The sequence below is a fragment of the Phocoena sinus genome, chromosome 3, assembly GCF_008692025.1.
Source record: "Phocoena sinus isolate mPhoSin1 chromosome 3, mPhoSin1.pri, whole genome shotgun sequence".
Lineage (NCBI taxonomy): Eukaryota > Metazoa > Chordata > Mammalia > Artiodactyla > Phocoenidae > Phocoena > Phocoena sinus.
In genome coordinates, this window is record NC_045765.1 from 125,818,874 (window position 1) to 125,839,348 (window position 20,475).

The 20,475-nt window shown below is 45.3% G+C and overlaps 1 protein-coding gene across 1 annotated transcript; it reads left to right on the plus strand.

Annotated features, from left to right (window-relative positions):
• The first annotated feature begins 10,491 nt into the window (after positions 1–10,491).
• LOC116751094 (tyrosine-protein kinase RYK-like) lies at positions 10,492–12,285 on the plus strand. Its single transcript, XM_032626557.1, is given in 4 exon segments — positions 10,492–10,503; positions 10,556–11,756; positions 11,759–11,923; positions 11,926–12,285. Coding segments are annotated over 4 exon segments (1,710 nt in total). The 3' UTR covers positions 12,258–12,285.
• Positions 12,286–20,475: the final 8,190 nt, after the last annotated feature.

The following is a 20,475-nucleotide window of genomic DNA, read 5'->3' on the forward strand; positions in this document are numbered from 1 at the left end:
TTCTAGAGTGAGGACCCAGTAAAGAAACTTCTGTAGAGTGAGTGGTCTAAGAAAACTGGGGGGAATCTGCATAGCCTTTCAGGACCCAACTCCAGAAATCACATGGCATCATTTCTGTCATACTCTATCAGCTGAAACAGTCATAAGCCCACTGGATTCATTCGGGAGACAGAGCGGCCGCCTCTTGACAGGAGGTGTTTCCAAGCATTTTGGGGCCTGTTTTAAAACCACCACATAGCTTCAGATTCCAGTGGGAGCTGCTGCGCCTCCAGAGTTCCCCAGGTGAGCTGCTTCGCTGTCGGCATGATAACTGAATGAGTGCAGGGTAAACTATTGTCTGGCATTGCAGTCTGGACAAAGTGCTTTAATATTCTTGCTTTTCCAAAATTCTTTCCCAGCATTCTTATCTCTAAAACAAAATGTGTAGTTTGACCACCTCATTTGTGTTTTTAGAGCTTTTTAAGGGCTCGATTCTCTTCTGTATTTTCTGCGGAGCATTCCAAATATATCATTTGTTTTGGTGTTAGGGAAGGAAATGTTTCCTCTGGCTGTCTAGCCTCCGGTTTTTTGTATTCAGTGGATAAACCGGTTGGGGATATAGTCTGTGCAGGGCAGAGCAGAGTGTTTTTGACACCCCTCCAGCTGTAGTAGCTGCAGGAGGCCCCTTCAACAGTGTCCTCACCAGGTGGAAGTAGCCAGTGAACTAGGCAGGCTCCTACCCTTGTCTCCCCAGTACCAGATACCAACCCTTTTACATAATATTGGCTACTTCTGTTTCATCCCTGGCAACCTTCCTGTGCCTGTCCTTTGCTCACTGTTCTATTAATTAATCTCTTTGCATTTCTTTAAACAAAGGCTCTTTTTATGTTTACATAGCAACACTGTGCTTTCTCGTTTTAAAATGGAACATTTAAAAACAGTTTTGTTTTTACTTTTTTCTTTCATTTATATTTTTCTGTATCTCTAATTCCCACAATAAACATGTATACTTTAAAAATAAATGCACACTCATTAGGATGGCCAGTATGTAAAAAAGAACCCAAACAGGAACCAATAAAGATTGGTAAATTGGAGAAATTGAAATCCTTTTGCAGTTGCAATGGAGAAAAGTTTGGTATAATAGTTCCTCAAAAAATTAAAAATAGAATTACCATGTAATCCAGCAATTCCACCTTTGGGTATATATACAAAAGAACTGAAAGCAGGGACTCAAAGAGGTATTTGTACACCCATGCTCATAGCATTCTTTACATTAGCCAAAAGGTGGGAGCCACTCAAGTGTCCATCAATGGATAAATGGGTACAGAGTTTCAGTTTCACAAGATGAAAATAGTTCTGGAGGGCTTCCCTGGTGGCGCAGTGGTTGAGAGTCCGCCTGCCGATGCAGGGGACGCCGGTTCGTGCCCCGGTCCGGGAGGACCCCGTGTGCCGCGGAGCGGAGCGGCTGGGCCCGTGAGCCATGGCCGCTGAGCCTGCGTGTCCGGAGCCTGTGCTCTGCAACAGGAGAGGCCCGCTTACCGCAAAAAAAAAAAAAAAAAAAAGAAAATAGTTCTGGAGATTGGTTCCACAACGTGAATGTACTTAACACTACTTGAACTGTACACTTGAAAATGGTTAAGATGGTAACTTTTATGTTACTCCTTTCTCTTTGCATTTACTACGTCAATCAGATTTGGTGTCAGTTCTGCTAGCATTGTAAAAGGAGTTGGAAAACTTAAAAAAAATTTTTTTTTTACAGCACTCCCACATGCCTCACAGATTGTATGTAGCTTTAAGGAATCATTCAGATTATTCTCTGGACTCCCTTCCTCCCAGCTATCCCTGCTAAAATTTTCCACCTCTGGGCTGAGACAGACCAGGTTTTCAGTGGTGCCACATCTTAGGAGAGCAAAAGGGCAGATCCTTCGGAGTAAGGGAAGGGTGAAAGTCAGCCCTGTGCTCAGACTGTTCCCTCCCATAACCTTTCACCTATCCCTTCCTCCTCCCTGCAAAAGATCCACACAAAATTCCAGCTCTTATCCATCTCTTTCGCTTCCTCCAGAGACCTCCACCCTGCCTTTGAAGGCTCTTGGAACGTGTTTGTTTATTGGCTTTGTGTACCTATGTGTTCCTAAACTCTCAGCATAATCAACTCCAATCTCACTTCTGTGCCCTCAGGGTCCAATGGAGTGAGCATCTGCCCAGCCTGCCAGCTACCCCATAGTCCCTTAGCCTAGCTTATGACAATAAAGACCTCAGCATTTTTCTTGTTTCTCAGATATTCCAATTTCCTCTCTTTACCTCAGAACCTGCTAGACTCACTACTCCCATACCCTCTGCCACCAGCACCACTACCCCCAACACACGCACACACACACACACACACACACACGCCTTTTTCCCTTGAACTGAGTAACTCCTATCCACTTTTCAGATCCTAGATCTCAGTTCCTATTTATTTATTTATTTACCGGCCATGCCACGCAGCATGCGGGATCTTAGTTCCCCGACCAGGGATCGAACCTGTGTCCTCTGCAGTGGAAGTGCAGAGTCTTAACCACTGGGCCACCAGGGAAGTCCCTCTAAGTTCCTATTTTAAGGGAACACTTCCCAACCCAGAATATGCCAGACTCCTTGATGTGTGCCTAGAACTCAGTGTGCCTATTTTTAGAGATTTACAGTGTTTGTAGTTAAATATTTATATGATCATTTGATTCATATTTGCCTTCTCCACTAGACTGTAAGCACAGGAAGGCCATGACTGTGTGTGTCTTGCTTCAGATTTTATCCCGGGTGCTTAGCACAGTGTAAGTGTGGGGCCTTTAGGGACTTTCCACCCCCTCACTTGTTCCCGTAAACCAATTCTTCTCCCTATCGTGCGCCACTCCTTCTCCCTATCGAAACCAATTCTTCTCCCTATCGTGCGCCACTCCTTCTCCCTATCGAAACCAATTCTTGGAGTTTTTCAGTTGACGGGGACTTGCCAGACAGCGGGTAATTTTCCAGTTGCCCGTAACAGGTATACGCCCTAACCGCCACAATGAACAAACAACTATAACGGCCAGAAGGTGGGACAAAAGTTCCTAAGCCAATGAATTCAAAAGTCACCACATTTACCCAATCATTGTGAGAATATACCCGCCCTATGAGTAAATAAACCTATAAAAAGTATGTGATTCCGCTTTTAGGGGTTCCCCATCGGCCTCCTGCGTGAGGTTCAGGGAACCCCGGTGCATCGGCTCCTAATAAACCTCTTGCGTGTTGCAACGGCTCTCGACTCTTGGCGGTTCTTGGGCGAGTTGGAATCCCTCGTAGACCGCTTGGGTCTAACATTTGGGGGCTCGTCCGGGATCCCCACTCGCCCCTGGGTCACAAGAACATCGGGAGTCGGAGGTATCAGGTAGGCTCGAGCCCAATTGTCTGTTTGTTTGTCGTTTGTTTGTTGCTAGCCGCCATTAGGAAAAAGCCGTGCGAACCGGCTTGCTGTGGAATCTGTATTGGACTCCTGGCTAGGCAGACGTGCCGAAAGCTGGTGTCCACGGGCCCCGGGGGACGCCCTGGTGGTCCATCTGGAAGGAGAAACAAATTTTGTCTCCCCTTCATCTGGTTCTGGCAGGTTATATAAGCTGCCATCTGAATTTGAGTTGGTTTCGGGTTTAAGTTCGCGGCGGCAATATCAATGTGTGTCTTTTGAAATTTTATTGTTTTTCTGTACTATTATCTTTCTTTTGACGGACGACAATGGGACAAACTATGACGACTCCTCTTTCTCTTACCCTAAGCCACTGGACCAAAGTTAGGGCTAGGGCCCACAACCTTTCGGTAGAAGTAAGGAAAGGAAAATGGCAAACGCTGTGTACCTCTGAGTGGCCTACATTTCAGACAGGGTGGCCACCCGAAGGATCTTTTTTGTTAGATACGGTTGGGCTAGTCAAGTCTAGGGTCTTTAACACAGGACCCCACGGACACCCAGACCAGATACCATATATCCTGGTCTGGGAAGATCTAGTTCTCTCCCCGCCTCCGTGGGTCCGGCCCTTTGTTTCCTCAACAGGCACGTCTGCATGCGCTCCAGCACAATCGGAGATATTGGCCCTGAAGAAAACCCCAGACACGGAAAAGTCATCTGCTGCCCCGGACCCGCCAAAGGCGATATATCCTGACCTGCAGTCTGATTTGCTTCTTCTAGATTCCCCACCTCCTTATCCTCCGGCCCTAAATCCCATGTCGCCCCTAGGACCCCCAACTTCACAACCCTCCGCACCAATAGGGCCACCTGTTATGGCGGAAAGGGGGGGTCCCTCAGCGGGCACCAGAAGCCGGAGGGCTGTTTCCCCGGATTCTACTGCTTTACCCCTTAGAGAATATGGCCCCCCCCAATAACCACGGGAATAGGCCCCTTCAATACTGGCCCTTTTCCTCTGCAGATCTTTATAATTGGAAGATGCATAACCCTACTTTCTCTGAAAACCCACAGGCTCTTACTGCTCTAATAGAGTCTCTTGTCTTCTCCCACCAACCCACCTGGGATGATTGTCAACAGCTCCTCCAGACTCTCCTCACAACTGAGGAGAGGCAACGGGTTCTCCTGGAGGCTAGAAAGAATGTGTTAGGCGCCAATGGACAACCTACCCAGTTGCCTAATGAGATTGATGCCGGTTTTCCACTCGTCAGGCCGAATTGGGACTTTAATACCCCGGAAGGTAAGGAGCACCTGAAAATGTATCGCCAGGCTCTGGTGGTGGGTCTCCATGGAGCGGCCAGGTGCCCCACGAATTTGGCTAAGGTAAGAGAGGTAACTCAGGGGCCCCAGGAATCGCCAACCGTGTTCCTAGAACGCTTAATGGAGGCTTTTAGACGATTCATTCCTTATGATCCAACCTCTGAGGAACATAAGGCCACCATAGCAATGGCCTTTATTGACCAGGCGGCCCCTGATATTAGAAAGAAGTTACAAAGGCTGGATGGCCTACAAGGTTTCTCCCTTCAGGACTTAGTAAAAGAGGCAGATAAGGTATATAATAAGAGGGAGACAGAAGAAGAAAGAGAAGAAAGAAAGCAGAAGGAACAAGAGGCTCCTGAGGTAAGATGAGATAAGAGGCAAGAAAGACATTTGAGTAAGATACTGGCCACTGTAGTCAGAGGAGGAAACAGTAGAGACAGAAATAGACAGGAAGGGCGAACAACGGATAGAAGGCGGCCATTAGACAAGGACCAATGTGCCTACTGTAAAGAAAAAGGTCATTGGGCAAGAGAATGCCCTAAAAAAAAGGAACGGGGGAAGGATCACTAAGCCTTTTCATCTGTACGTGGCCGAGAATAAAGGTATTGCAAAGGGAGTACTAACTCAGAAACTGGGCCCCTGGAATTGCCCGGTTGCGTACCTATCAAAGAAATTGGATCCTGTGGCAGCAGGATGGCCCGCCTGTTTAAAAATAATCGCCGCGGTGGCCGCTTTGGTCAAAGATGCTGACAAACTGACTTTGGGGCAGAACCTAACGATAACAGCCCCCCATGCATTAGAAAGTGTAATTCGCCAGCCACCCGACATTTGCCAGGATGACTCATTACCAAGCCCTGCTGTTAAACTCAGATCGTATTAAGTTTACCTCAGCCACAGGACTCAACCCGGCCACCTTGCTACCCGACCCTGACCTGGAAAGCACTACCGTCATCCATGATTGTCAGGAAGTACTGGCTGCAGCACACGGTAGCAGACCAGACTTGATGGATCAGCCCCTCCCCAACGCCGACGTTACCTGGTTTACTGACGGAAGCAGTTTCCTAGAGGAAGGTAAGCGTCGGGCGGGAGCAGCCGTGGTAGACGGGAAAGAGGTCATCTGGGCAGCCACATTACCGCAAGGGACATCGGCCCAACGGGCTGAACTAATCGCCATGACTAGAGCATTGGAACTAGCAGAAAACAAAAAGGTAAACATCTATACGGACAGTAGATACGCATTTGCTACCGCCCAGGTCCATGGGGCCATTTACCAACAAAGAGGGTTGCTCACCTCGGCGGGCAAAGAAATTAAAAACAAAGAAGAAATAGTGGCACTGCTAGCTGCCCTCATGCTCCCCACTAAAGTCAGCATCATTCATTGCCCCGGACACCAGAAGGACAATACCCCGGTGACAAGAGGCAACAACATGGCAGATAGGGTGGCACGAGAAGTGGCTCTACGGGAAATCATACTAGAACTATCAGATGAGAGTCCTGGGAAACCAAATGATAGGGGAACAATTACCCCAGCCATAACTAAAGGAACATTATCTCCTCAACAAGCAAAATCCATGCTACAACAGATTCACAGATGGACACACTTGGGAACCAAAAAGATGGTGTCCCTACTACACAAGACAGGTTATGATACCCCTGGACTAACTAAATTAGCTGAGCAGATTGCACGAGAGTGCATTCCATGCCAACAGGTAAACTCCCATAAAGGAAAACTTGAGGTCGGAAAAAGGCTCAGAGGAGACCGCCCAGGAGCCTATTGGGAGGTCGACTTCACTGAAATACGCCCTGGAAGGTACGGTAACAGGTATCTTCTAGTTTTTATAGATACCTTCTCAGGATGGGTAGAAGCTTTCCCGACGAAGAAGGAGACAGCTACTGTGGTGGCCAAAAAGATCTTAAAAGAAATTTTCCCCCGGTTCGGGGCACCAAAGGTAATAGGATCAGATAATGGTCCCGCCTTCGTCGCCCAGGTAAGTCAGGGTGTGGCCAAATACCTGGGGACTGATTGGAAATTACATTGTGCCTATAGACCCCAGAGTTCAGGACAGGTAGAGAGAATGAATAGAACTCTAAAAGAGACCCTAACTAAATTGTCCATAGAGACTGGCGGTACAGATTGGACGGTGCTCCTTCCCTTAGCCCTGTTCCGGGCTAGAAATACCCCCTCCCGCTATTATCTTACTCCATTTAAAATACTATACGGGGCCCCACCTCCTCTTTTTACGCTAAGGGAGAAATTAAGTCCTGACTGCCAGAATAACACTGACTTATATGCTAGGCTGTTGGGACTCCAGTTGGTCCAAAAGGAGGTGTGGTCCCAGCTGGCAGAGGCTTACCGACCAGGAACACCAGCAGAGGCTCATCCCTTCCAAGTCGGAGATTCCGTGTACGTCCGTCGGCACCGAACCCAGACTCTAGAGCCTCGGTGGAAAGGACCATACATCGTCCTGCTCACCACCCCCACGGCTATAAAGGTAGACGGCATCGCTGCGTGGATCCACGCTTCACACGTGAAGGCCGCACCAGCATCTGCAACATCGGAATGGCGAGCCCAAAAGACCAGCAACCCGCTCAAGCTCAAGCTTCTGCGATCATCAGATTTATAACTTTAACTTTGTTACCCCTACTGACTGTGAGTAATTTTAGTCCTCACCTGCCCCAGCGTTTAACCTGGCAGGTAATTTCCCAAACTGGAGATGTAATATGGTCTGTTAGCAATATCGCTCCCCCATGGACCTGGTGGCCAAACCTTTTTCCTGATGTTTGTAAACTGGCCATAGGGGCTCCCGGTTGGGATTTAGAAGACTATTATGATCAACATAATGTTCCAAAAATTTTATCAACTAGAGCTGATTCCTCCGGAAAGGGTTGCAAAAACGGGATTCGGAGGACTGGGCTCAGAGCTCCTGCTTTCTACATATGCCCCGGGTTCCATCGCCACAGGTCCCTTAATTATAAATGTGGAGGAACTGAAAACTTTTATTGCAAAAGCTGGGGATATGAAACCACAGGAGACACCTATTGGAAGCCCACCTCTGGCTGGGACTTTATTAAGGTGACAGCCAATTATACACACCCAACCAACCCCTTAACTTATAGGCCTGAATGTACTAAATGGTGCCATCCCCTTAAGATTTCTTTTAGTGAACCAGGAAAAAAAGATAAAAAACTGGATAAATGGCCATTCATGGGGAATCAGGTTTTATAAAGAAGGATATGATGATGGATTACTAATGACCATCAAACTAAAAATTGAAACCCCTACTCCAGTTCCTATAGGCCCCAACCCTGAGATAGGGCACTCTTTGCTACCTTTGGCCCCTCCCACAGCGTTACCAGAGATAAGAAACCAAACTTTTGAGCCAAAAGAAATGACAATCAAGCCCAAGACCCCCCGGGACCGAATGCTCTCATTGGTCCAGGCGGCTTTTGAGGTTTTAAATGCCACAAACCCGGAGGCTACCAAATCATGTTGGCTTTGCTATGCTGCTCCTCCCCCTTATTATGATGCTATAGGATATAATTCTAATTATAATAATGTTAACACTCCAGATCAATGTCGATGGAAACAAGAAGAAAATAGTAAATTGACCCTGGCCTCAGTATTAGGAAACGGTACATGTGTAGGAACGCCCCCCTCGTCCCACCGACATCTTTGTGCCAATTTAAGCCTCCCACAGGGCTCAGGGTATCTCCTCCCTCCTCCGGATGGATGGTGGGCATGTAACACAGGATTGACCCCCTGCATTTCTTTAGAGGTCCTTAAAGCTTCAACCGATTTTTGTGTGTTAGTTCAGCTAGTCCCCAGACTCATTTATCATTCAGATTCATCCTTTCTAGATGAATATGAGGGCAGAAGAAGGTTTAAGAGGAAACCCATAACACTCACCCTGGCTGTACTCCTAGGACTAGGAATGGCAGCCGGGGTAAGAACAGGTGCAACAGCCCTCATTCAACAACCCCACTATTATGATGCCTTAAGACAAGCTGTAGATGTTGACCTCCGGGCGTTAGAAAGTTCCATAACTCAGTTAAAAGAATCCCTCACCTCGCTTTCAGAGGTGGTAATGCAAAACAGGAGGGTATTAGATCTGCTGTTCCTTAAGGAGGGCGAACTATGTGCTGCACTAAAAGAAGAATGCTGTTTTTATATTGATCATTCTGGGGCTATTACCAAAACTATGGACAAACTTAGGGAGCGCCTGGACAAAAGACAACAGGAAAGGAAAAATCAAAAAGGATGGTTTCAATCGTGGTTTGATAAATCTCCCTGGCTTACTACTTTAGTTTCCACCTTGTTAGGGCCCCTCATTATTTTATTGTTGCTCTTAACTTTTGGACCATGCATTCTGAATCGCCTGATAGCCTTTATTAGAGAACGCATTAGTACGGTACAAGTTTTAATGCTAAGGCAACAATACCAAAACTCGCAAAAAGAAACTGAAATTCCATGATTGAAATTAGTTACAAAAAAAAAGGGGGGGAATGTGGGGCCTTTAGGGACTTTCCACCCCCTCACTTGTTCCCGTAAACCAATTCTTCTCCCTATCGTGCGCCACTCCTTCTCCCTATCGAAACCAATTCTTCTCCCTATCGTGCGCCACTCCTTCTCCCTATCGAAACCAATTCTTGGAGTTTTTCAGTTGACGGGGACTTGCCAGACAGCGGGTAATTTTCCAGTTGCCCGTAACAGGTATACGCCCTAACCGCCACAATGAACAAACAACTATAACGGCCAGAAGGTGGGACAAAAGTTCCTAAGCCAATGAATTCAAAAGTCACCACATTTACCCAATCATTGTGAGAATATACCCGCCCTATGAGTAAATAAACCTATAAAAAGTATGTGATTCCGCTTTTAGGGGTTCCCCATCGGCCTCCTGCGTGAGGTTCAGGGAACCCCGGTGCATCGGCTCCTAATAAACCTCTTGCGTGTTGCAACGGCTCTCGACTCTTGGCGGTTCTTGGGCGAGTTGGAATCCCTCGTAGACCGCTTGGGTCTAACATAAGCATTCAAAAAATATTTGTTGAATCCATATAGAACTGTAAGGATAAGTTGTGAGCCTATTCTGCATTACACTGGGTCAGGTATTGAAGGGTAAAGGGTTTCATACATAACACCTTATTTTTCACATGCCCGAGTTTGGAACAAACTTGGAGATAGATGTAGGAGTCAGGCAGATAAAGATCAAAACAAAACAAAACAAAACTTTGCATCAAAGAGAAATGGCATAATAAATACCATTTCCAGTCAAAAGGAATGGGAACTTCTTGGAGAAATGGCTGCTTCCAGGTCTGGAGAAGGAAATATATTATATGAGCTTAAAATATCTTGTAGCAGAAATAAAGACACTATTTAAAAACTAACGGGGATCTATGGAAACAACACAAGAGCTGGTTTCAAAAAGACAAATGACAGAAATGGATCATAATTTGATAAATAAACAAGGAATCCCTGAGTCCATAGTTATACTCAAAAAAGCAGGCAGTGAGGGGAAGGGAGGAAAGCTCTTTTTTATAAAAGAACTCCAGTTAAAAATGTGGAAGGAGGCCCGCCACCCGCAGCGGAAGATGCGGCCAAGGAGGATGTGGCGGCGGCGGCGCGCTCCCGCGGTCTGAAGCGGCGGCAGGGGGCCACGGGCCGGCGGCGCGATGAGCTGGGCGGCCGCCCCCGGCTCGGGGCTGTGAGGGGCTCGGGGCCGTGGGTGGGCGGCGGCGGCGCGGCGGGCTGCCCACGCTTCTCCTCGGCGGCGGCGGCGGCGGCGGTGGCCATGCGCAGGACGGCGCGGCGGGGGCCGCTGGGCCGGGCCGCCTCCCGTGGACCCACGGCCTGAGGGCCCTGCCGCCGCCCCTGCCCCGAGGCCGCCGGCGGTGCCTCCCGCGTAAGCGGGGCCTGGCGTGAGCCTCTACCTGAGAGAGGACGAGGTGCGCCGGCTCATCAGTCTTGTTGCAGAACTTTATTATGTGAGAAATGATCTTATTTGTCACTACGCCCTATCCTTTAACCTGTTAGTACCCAGCGAGACAAATTGCCGGCACTTCGCTTGGCATGCAAAGTCCAAGGTTGAATATAAGCTGGGATTCCAAGTAGACAATATCCTGGCCATGGACATGCCCCAGGTCAACATTTCTGCTCAGGGGGAAGCTCCACGCACTTTATCAGTGCTTTGGGTCGAGCTTTCCTGTACTGGCAAAGTAGATTCTGAGGTTATGATACTAATGCAGCTCAACTTGACAGTAAATTCTTCAAAAAACTTTACAGTCTTAAATTTCAAACGAAGGAAAATGTGCTACAAAAAACTTGAAGAAGTAAAAACGTCATCCTTGGACAAAAACACTAGCAGAACTATTTATGATCCTGTACACGCAGCTCCAACCACTTCTACGCGTGTGTTTTATATCAGCGTAAGGGTTTGCTGTGCAGTAGTATTTCTTGTAGCAATAATATTAGCTGTTTTGCACCTTCTTAGTATGAAAAGGATTGAACTGGATGACAGCATCAGTGCCAGCAGTAGTTCCCAAGGGCTGTCTCAGCCATCTAACCAGACGACTCAGTATCTGAGAACCGACACACCCAACAATGCAACTCCTATCACCAGCTCCTCAGGTTATCCCACCTTGCGGATAGAGAATGACCTGAGAAGTGTCACTCTTTTGGAGGCCAAAGCTAAGCTGAAGGATATCGCAATATCCAGGGAGAGGATAACTCTAAAAGATGTCCTCCAAAAAGGTACTTTTGGGCGTGTTTTCCATGGGATTTTAGTAGATGAAAAAGATCCAAATAAGGAAAAACAAGCATTTGTAAAAACAGTTAAAGATCAAGCTTCTGAAATTCAGGTGACAATGATGCTTACTGAAAGTTGTAAGCTACGAGGTCTTCATCACAGGAATCTTCTTCCTATTACTCATGTCTGTATAGAAGAAGGAGAAAAGCCCATGGTGATATTGCCTTACATGAATTGGGGGAATCTTAAACTGTTTTTACGGCAGTGCAAATTAGTAGAGGCCGATAATCCACAGGCAATTTCTCAACAAGACCTGTCCACATGGCTATTCAGATTGCTTGTGGAATGAGCTACCTGGTCAGAAGGGAAGTCATCCACGAAGACCTGGCTGCTAGGAACTGTGTCATTGATGACACACTTCAAGTTAAGATCACAGACAATACCTTCTCCAGAGACTTGTTCCCTATGGACTATCGTTGTCTGGGGACAACGAAAACAGGCCAGTTCGGTGGATGTCTCTTGAAAGTCTGGTTAATAATGAGTTCTCCACTGCTAGTGATGTGTGGGCCTTTGGAGTGACGCTGTGGGAGCTCATGACTCTGGGCCAAACACCCTCCGTGGACATCGACCCGTTTGAGATGGCCACGTACCTGAAAGATGGTTACGGAATAGCCCAGCCGATCAACTGTCCTGATGAACTATTTGCTGTGATGGCTTGTTGCTGGGCCTTAGATCCGGAGGAGAGGCCCAAGTTCCAGCAGCTGGTGCAGTGTCTCATAGAGTTCCATGCAGCCCTGGAGGCCTACGTCTGACTCCTCTCACAGTCCCCCAGCGTCAGGAGGAAGGAGCCTGCCAGGGCTCACTTGCAGCCAGTTACGGATGCTGCATACGCCACGCAGCACCACAGAAGCACATTTGTCTCCCAGAACACCGTGCCTTAGGAATGCTTTAGAATCGGAACTGTCTAAGGCCGACTTAATGATGTCAAATATTTTCTAGATATCACTTTCATTAGGTTGAACTGAAAATGTTTTTGTAAATTTTTTGGCCAAAAATTTGTTTAAACATAGTTAACTTTGGACTCGGGGTACATTCTTACAAAATAAATAAACAGTTTTTTTTTAAAAAAATGTAGAAGGAATGATAGAATTAGAAAATCACTATTTGCAAATACCACTATTGCAAATCACTATTTCCAATCAGTAATAACTGAGTATCCATGGGTGCTAAAACCATGGGTATAAGTTTGTTGGGGAACAGGATATTCGTATGGGCTCACAGTATCACCCAACAGGTTACTTATTAAGTATAAAGGGAAAAGATACCTTTAAAATGAAGAGATCTGTGGGCACCACGTTAACCAAAGTGATTAAATCCAGCATCGGAGATACTGGAACAAACTGACATTGTGTTCTTACTGATGTGATGCAATTGGAAGCATACGACATCACAAACCTGGTATTCATGCTAAATATTTAACATGAATTAATCATAAGGAAGCATCATTATGGTGTATTTTATGACACAGTCTGGCCTTTTCAAACTTGTCAGTGTCTTCTGAAAAGGAGGGAGATGATAGATTATGGATAGTAAAGAGACAAGACCATTAAATGCAGTGTACGGTCTTTAAAACAGGTATAAAGGAACTTTTGAGGTAAACTAGGGTAATATAAATATGGAATGTATAACAATGTATCAATGTTAAACTTCCTGAGGGTAAAAATTGTATCATGATTAAGTAGAAGAATGGCTTTGTTCTTAAGAGATACCTATTGAATTACATAGGTTCAGCCAAAAAAGGAAAAAGGGAAAAAAAGAGAGAGAAAGATGACAAATGGAACACAGTGTTAACAACTGATGAATGTACTGAATGTTTGTGGTGAGTATATATGCTTTGAACTTTTTCCAAATAAAAGTTGGGGAGGTAAGGTTTTAGGAAGAGATGGCTTTAAGTTTGACGACTAAGTGGACTTCCTTATATCTGAACTAGCTAGATTTACCTTGTCATAGTCAGTCACTCCTGGACAGCCATAGTCTTCTCCCACCTCCTGTTCCCTCTGCCCCTTGCCGTACAATTTATGGCTCAGAGTAGCAGAACAGAATCAGTAAACTTTAAAGGCAGGCAGATCCCACATAAAATCCAGTAGAGCCTGAGCCATGCTTGCCCAGTTTCACCTCCTAAACTCACTGTTCACAGAGGTTACCAGGCCAGAAATATTCCTGTAGGGCAGTGGTTCTCAGGGTACAATGTACATCACAATTGGGGATCCTACATCCAGGCCATACCTCAGTATAATTAAATCACAATCCGTGGAGGTGGAACCCGGGCAGCAGGAGTTTTCGAAGTTCCCCAAGTGATTCCAGTGTGCAGACAAGTTTGAGAGCCATGGCTCTCAGGAATTTCTCCTTGGAGAAATACGATTAAGTAAGGAATAAGTCTTCACTCTCAATATCAGTCAGGGAAGGCCCCCAGGTTGTGATAGGATGCAAGCTCAGGAGGAAAAAAAGCTCCTAGGGGCTTTAGAAAAATAAAGATAGAAAACCCTTCCCCACAGCCATCCAGCTCCTACCCAGCCTGTCTGTCTGTCCTTGCCACAGTATTGTAAAACCTTCTTCTTTGTTCTAGCAGCTGTTTTGTAGACCTCAAAGGATTTTCTACATAGGCTATCGTGCTGTCTGCAGATAAAGACGGTTTTACTTATTCTTTCCGATTTGGATGCTTTTTCTTTCTTTTTCTTGCCTCATTGTACTAGCTAGCCAGTACAATGTTGAGTAGAAATGATGAGAGCAGATATCCTTGTCTCGTTGCTGATCTTAGGGAGAAAGTATTCAGTCTTTTATCAGATACGATGTTACCTGAGGACTTTCACAGATTCTTTTTTTTTTTCGGTACGCGGGCCTCTCACTGTTGTGGCCTCTCCCGTTGCGGAGCACAGGCTCCGGACATGCAGGCTCAGCGGCCGTGGCTCACGGGCCCAGCCGCTCCGCGGCATGTGGGATCTTCCCAGACCAGGGCTCGAAACCCGTGTCCCCTGCATCGACAGGCGGACTCTCAACCACTGCGCCACCAGGGAAGCCCCCATAGATTCTTTTTTTAAAAAAATTAATTAATTAATATTTTTGGCTGCATTGGGTCTTTGTTGCTGCGCATGGGCTTTCTCTAGTTGTGGCAAGCGGGGGCTACTCTTCGTTGTGGTGTGCGGGCTTCTCATTGCGGTGGCTGCTCTTGTTGCAGAGCATGGGTCCTAGGCGCACGGGCTTCAGTAGTTGTGGCATGTGGGCTCAGTAGTTGTGGCTCGTGGGCTCTAGAGTGCAGGCTCAGTAGTTGTGGCACACGGGCTTAGTTGCTCCGTGGCATGTGGGATCTTCCCACACCAGGGCTCGAATCTGTGTCCCCTGCATTGGCAGGCGGATTCTTAACCACTGCACCACCAGAGAGGCCCTTCATAGATTCTTATTAGGTTGAGGAAGCTCCCTTGTATTCTCTAGTTTGTTGAGAGATTTTTTTAAAAAATCAGGAATTGGATATTGTCAAATGCTTTTTCTATTTTTTTCTCTTCCCTTATCTTAAAAAACGTTTAAAATAGAAATTTCAACATAACAAGAGTAGACAGAATAGGAATAAATAACCCTCATGTAACCCATCATCCAGCTTGTTAAAAATGGAAATTTTCAGGCTCCAACAAGTTCTACAGAATTAGAAAATCTTGGGAATGAGACACAGTAATCTGCATTTTAACAAGTTCTCCAGGTGATTCTGATGCATGTTAAAGTTCTAAAACCACAGCCCTTAAAGACTGAGTCATTTAAAAGATAACTGCAATACAATTTATAAACTGTAATTCTTGATTATCTTCAAATATCCTATTCAGTATTCCATCTTCCAGTTGTCTCCCGATTGCTTTTTAAAATTTTTAGTTTTTATCATTTTTTACAGTAGGTTTGAATTATGAATCTAATAATTCCACATGCTATGGATGGTTGATTTGTCTCAAACCTCTATGGGCTCTCCCCTCCACCCTCCGCACCCCACTTCCTTGTAGTTGCAAATACCCCCGGTCACTTATAGACTTTCCCCACACTCCAGACGTTGCCAATTGCAATTCCCCATATTTTTCCATCCTCTGCATTTCCTGTAAATCGGTAGTTGCCTCGTAAAAATGAGGTATGGTCAGGTTTAGTTTCAGTTTTTTGGGCAAGAATCCTAGTAGATTGAAGCTGTGATCCTTGTCTCTTTAAAAGCTCCTGGCGAAAAGGTGATTCTAGCGATTTGCACTGCAGCTCTGTAGTTACTCTAGGTTTCTGCTCAAACCTCCTGTTCCCATCTCCTTGGGCTCTGTATATTTCCTGGCCTCGCTGGGAGGCCTGACTTGACTCTCCTCAAGGCCTTTTATCTAACATTCCTTTAGGAGTTACTTCTGGAACTTCATCATCATGCAACGAGGAACAGTAAGAGGCACTTTCTCCTAGAATGCTGCCCAGGTCCTCAGGACACTTCCTGGCAGGGCTGCAGAAACCCCACCTCCAGCCCTCAGCTACTCTGAGGGAGAGGATCAGATAATAATGGCATATCTGTGGTCACGCCTCTGGTGCCCCCTATGCCCTGAGGGAGCTACTTTCAGGAGACCTGGAGTCAGGCCTGGCATCTGTGTTTTAAATAAGAGTCTCCAGTGTTCTGGTATGTAGACAGGCTGGAGGTTACTTCATAGCTCTGAGGAGCTACTCTCCCTCCTAATCCCTCACTGGAGCTGGGATCAAAGCTCTGCCCTGTTGTTAATTCCAGGAGCAACCCAATCATTGACTTTTTAAAATTTATTTATTTTTTGGCTGCGTTGGGTCTTCGTTGCTGCGCACAGGCTTTCTCTAGTTGCGGTGAGCAGAGGCTACTCTTCGTTGCGGTGCGCAGGCTTCTCATTGCGGTGGCTTCTCTTGTTGCAGAGCACAGGCTCTAGGTGCGCATGCTTCAGTAGTTGTGGCAGGCATGCTCAGTAGTTGTGGCTCGTGGGCTCTAGAGTGCAGGCTCAGTAGTTGTGGCACACGGGCTTAGTTGCTCCACGGCACGTGGGGTCTTCTCGGACCAGGGCTAAAACCGTGTCCCCTGCAATGGCAGGCGGATTCTCAACCACTGCGCCACCAGGGAAGTCCCCTATCATTGACTTTTCAGAGACAGCTGAATAAGGAAATGTAGTCAAGCGGGTTTGAATGTCTAGAAAGTCTCTCTTTAATTAAAAACAATTTTTTTTTATTTTGCCATATTACATACAGTAAGATGTATTTTTTCAATGCTTTTCTTTTTAAAAAAATTTATTTTATTTATTTATTTTTGGTGGCACTGGGTCTTTGTTGCTGTGCACGGGCTTTCTGTAGTTGAGGAGAGCGGGGGCTACTCTTCATTGCAGTGAGCGGGCTTCTCATTGCAGTGGCTTCTTTTGTTGCAGAGCACGGGCTCTAGAGCGCAGGCTCAGTAGTTGTGGCGCTCAGGCTTAGTTGCTCTGCGGCATGTGGGATCTTCCCGCACCAGGGCTCAAATCCGTGTCCCCTGCATTGGCAGGTGGATTCTTAACCACTGCGCCACCAAGGAAGCCCCTGTCCACTTTTTATAGTTGGTTTTTGGGTTACAACGTAGATGGACTAAATTCCTGGTAATTTGTGAGGTGGCTCTTGTTCCCTCTTTAGTCTGGGGTAATCTCTTTCTTGTTTCTTTTTTTCTTACATAGTAGAAGATCCATACCAGTTATCTTTAGGCAGGTAGAGACTGGAGGTCTGCTCAGGTCCTGGTCGTGTTTTGTTTCTTGATTGGGGTGCTAGTTACAAGGATGTGTTCAGTTAGTGAAAATTTCTCAAACCCTATACAGATAATGAGTGCTTTTCTCCATGTGTTACAGCCCAATAAAAAGTTGAAAGAAAGAAAAGAAAAAGATCTGTGTCAGAAATAAACAAAGAAAAATATAAAGTAATCATCAGTAAGGATAAAATGCTTAAAATAACTTTGTTTTTTATATCCAAGCCAGTTTCAATTACTTGCCTGTGAAAGAAAATAAGAGTGGCAGTGTCGCAGGCGAACACAATAACCACTGTTGCCTTTGTTAGCCCTTCAAGATAGCCCAACACATAACAGACACCCTGCCCCAGCTCACAGACCTTCCTTGTTCCCCAACGGCTTTTACCTCACAATCTCATTTCATCCTGCTCTGGCTTGGTGCTGCCACCCACTGTCCCACTTCTGACTCTCTGGTCTCTTTTGTTTGTTTGTGGTCCATGGGCCTTGGCTCCCAGGGTCCTCTGCTGCTGCTGCCAGGAGTAGGAGATTCCCTGTTAAGTATCTTACCTCTGCCCTGGGCACCTTACTACTTACAAGCATCTGGCTGTGAGACCAGGCAGCAGTGTTTTCTAAAAGTTCTGCACATTCTTCTCCTCCTCCACTTTTTTTTTTTTTTTGTAAATTGAATTCTTTGGGGGCTATCCTAAGTATATTTGCTATTTCAGGGACCATTTGTGATGAATCTTTTAAAAGTGCAGATAATTTTATCTTACCTTTAGATTTTTCTTAAAACTGAGCTTAGGGGCTATGGGTCAGACAGCTGATGTACTGATACTAGAATATATCATTTAACTATTGGTTTGCTACCTGAAAGTTCAATAACATGTAATGATTTGTAATTCTGCTGAGGTGAAAACTTGAATCTTGAGCCTTTGACAGTGAAATAGAGGAGAAAGTCTTTGATGAATGACCAGAGTTGAAGCCTCTAGGGAGGGAACCAAGAGAGTAGGGTAATTCCCTAACTGAGCTATCCCTGGCCCAGGACAGGCTGAGGAATCACAAAGATGAAGTGCCCAGAGTGGGCAGACAAGCCTAGACTCAGAGGTGAAGCAGCAGGATTTTTTTTTTTTTAAGAGCTGGAACAAACAGTTAATTCTCACTACTATCTTATTCTACTTAACTTTACACACATTTCTTTGTATGGAAACAAGAACTACACATCTAAGAAGTATTCTAAACCCTGCAATAAAGTGGATATTGTGAAAGTTTATCAAAAAGATAATGTTAATTTTAAGGTGACTTTAAAGATGTTTGGTGACAACAGGAGGATAGTTCAAAAATAATTTAATTTGTTGTACAACAAATGGCTGCTCTGTTAAAGTGTTTGGTCTTTATGAAGATAAATGAGACATATAATTTTTTAGACTGTCATGGGGCAAGGCAAATTTAAATTTACCTTATAAGAACCAACAGAAGTTTTCTATTGAAGCAGCAGGTTTGAGGGCCAGAGAAACTTGTCAGTCAGGGTAGTAAGCTAAAGGGCTGAAATGGGACCGTGAAGGCCTCTGTTCTTCTCTCTCTCTCTTCCTTCCTCAAAGTCCTCATTTATCTGTAGGTCTTCAACTTCCCCAACTCTACCCTGTCCTCTTCATCTAATATTTTCAATCATGGGTCACCTCTATTTGGATGTTTCACTGTCAGTCAAAGCTGCATATCCAAATTCCATCTTCTTTTGGCTTTTAGCATTTATGAGGAATAAGTCCATTGACTTCTGAAATACAACTATAGCATAATATTGTCCCCATAAGATACATAAACACAAACAGTAGAGAATATCAAAGTCACATTGGACATGAGATCCTAGGGGTTGGCTAGGCTCATGTACAAGCTGGATGACATTCTCTTGCATACCAGCCTCCAAGGTGGGAGTTTTAAAGTTTTGCCTCATCAAAATTAGAAATATGTACATGGATCTTTGGAGTTGCTGGTAAGGAGTCAAAACCATAAATCACCCGTGGAATCTAGGTACCTAGGATTTTAAACAAGCTACCTTGGTGATTCTTGTCTCTAGGATCTTCCTCCTCGAATCCTATGTTCCTTGGCCAGACAAATGTTCGTTTAAAAGATATTGTTTTTCTATCATCTCACTTTCTTAGATGTAGAGAATTATACTTAGCCATAGCAATACAGAGGCATGGCTGTGACATGCCAGAAACTGAACTTGTGTCCAAATATGAGAAACCATTCAGTTAGGTCCTTGCTAAAGATTTTCTTATTCTAACTTCAAACTATAATGGTGTGATTGTGAGGTGGCAGGAAGTCTGTGTGCACGTGTGTGTGTGTGCGTGTGCACGATTATAACACAAGGCATGGGGTATGGATTGTATTGGGTTGGCCAAAAAGTTCGTTCGGGTTTTTCTGTACCATCTTATGGAAAAACCCGAACAAACTTTTTGGCCAACCCAATAGCTTCCCAGACTCAAAAGGGAGAAGCAAGAATGGATAATCCTTTAACAATAAGACCTACCAGAATAGTAGGTTCAGCAGCAAATTGTATAGGTTAAATTGAAAATATAAAAGTTAGCTATTCTATCGAAGAGTACATACCTATAAGAAATACACATAGATAAAATGAATTGAATCCATCTTTAGGAGATGAATAACTTTTTTTTTTTCTTTTGGTTGATCTGGGTCTTAGTTGCGGCAGGTGGGCTCCTTAGTTGTAGCATGAGGGCTCCCCAGTTGTGACATGTGAACTCTTAGTTGAAGCATGCATGTGGGAGCTAGTTCCCGGACCAGGGATTGAACCCAGACCCCCTGCAGTGGCAGCATGGAGTCTTATCCACTGCACCACCACGGAAGTCCTGAGATAACTTTTTGAAGCTTAGTTTCACTTGCTCATTCATTTATTCATTCAACAAATATTTGTGGAATGTCACTATGTGCCAAGCACTGTACCAACCAAATTTATTTATTTTTCCTGCAAGTGTATTGCAACAGTATCCCTAACTGGTTTTCCTGCTTCCACTCCATTCCTACACCCATTCCAATCCATTATCCCCACAATGGCAAGAGTGCTGCTTAAAAAAACCTATTTAAGATCTTGACACACTCAAAACTTTTTAATACATTTGCAACAAATTCAGAGTAAAATCCCAATCATGTGGCTCATAATGTGGCCTCAGAAGCCCCTTTCCACTCTGTATTCAACCCCATCTCCTCCTCTCTCCCTTTCACGCACCCCAATCCAGTAACACTGGCCCCCTTCC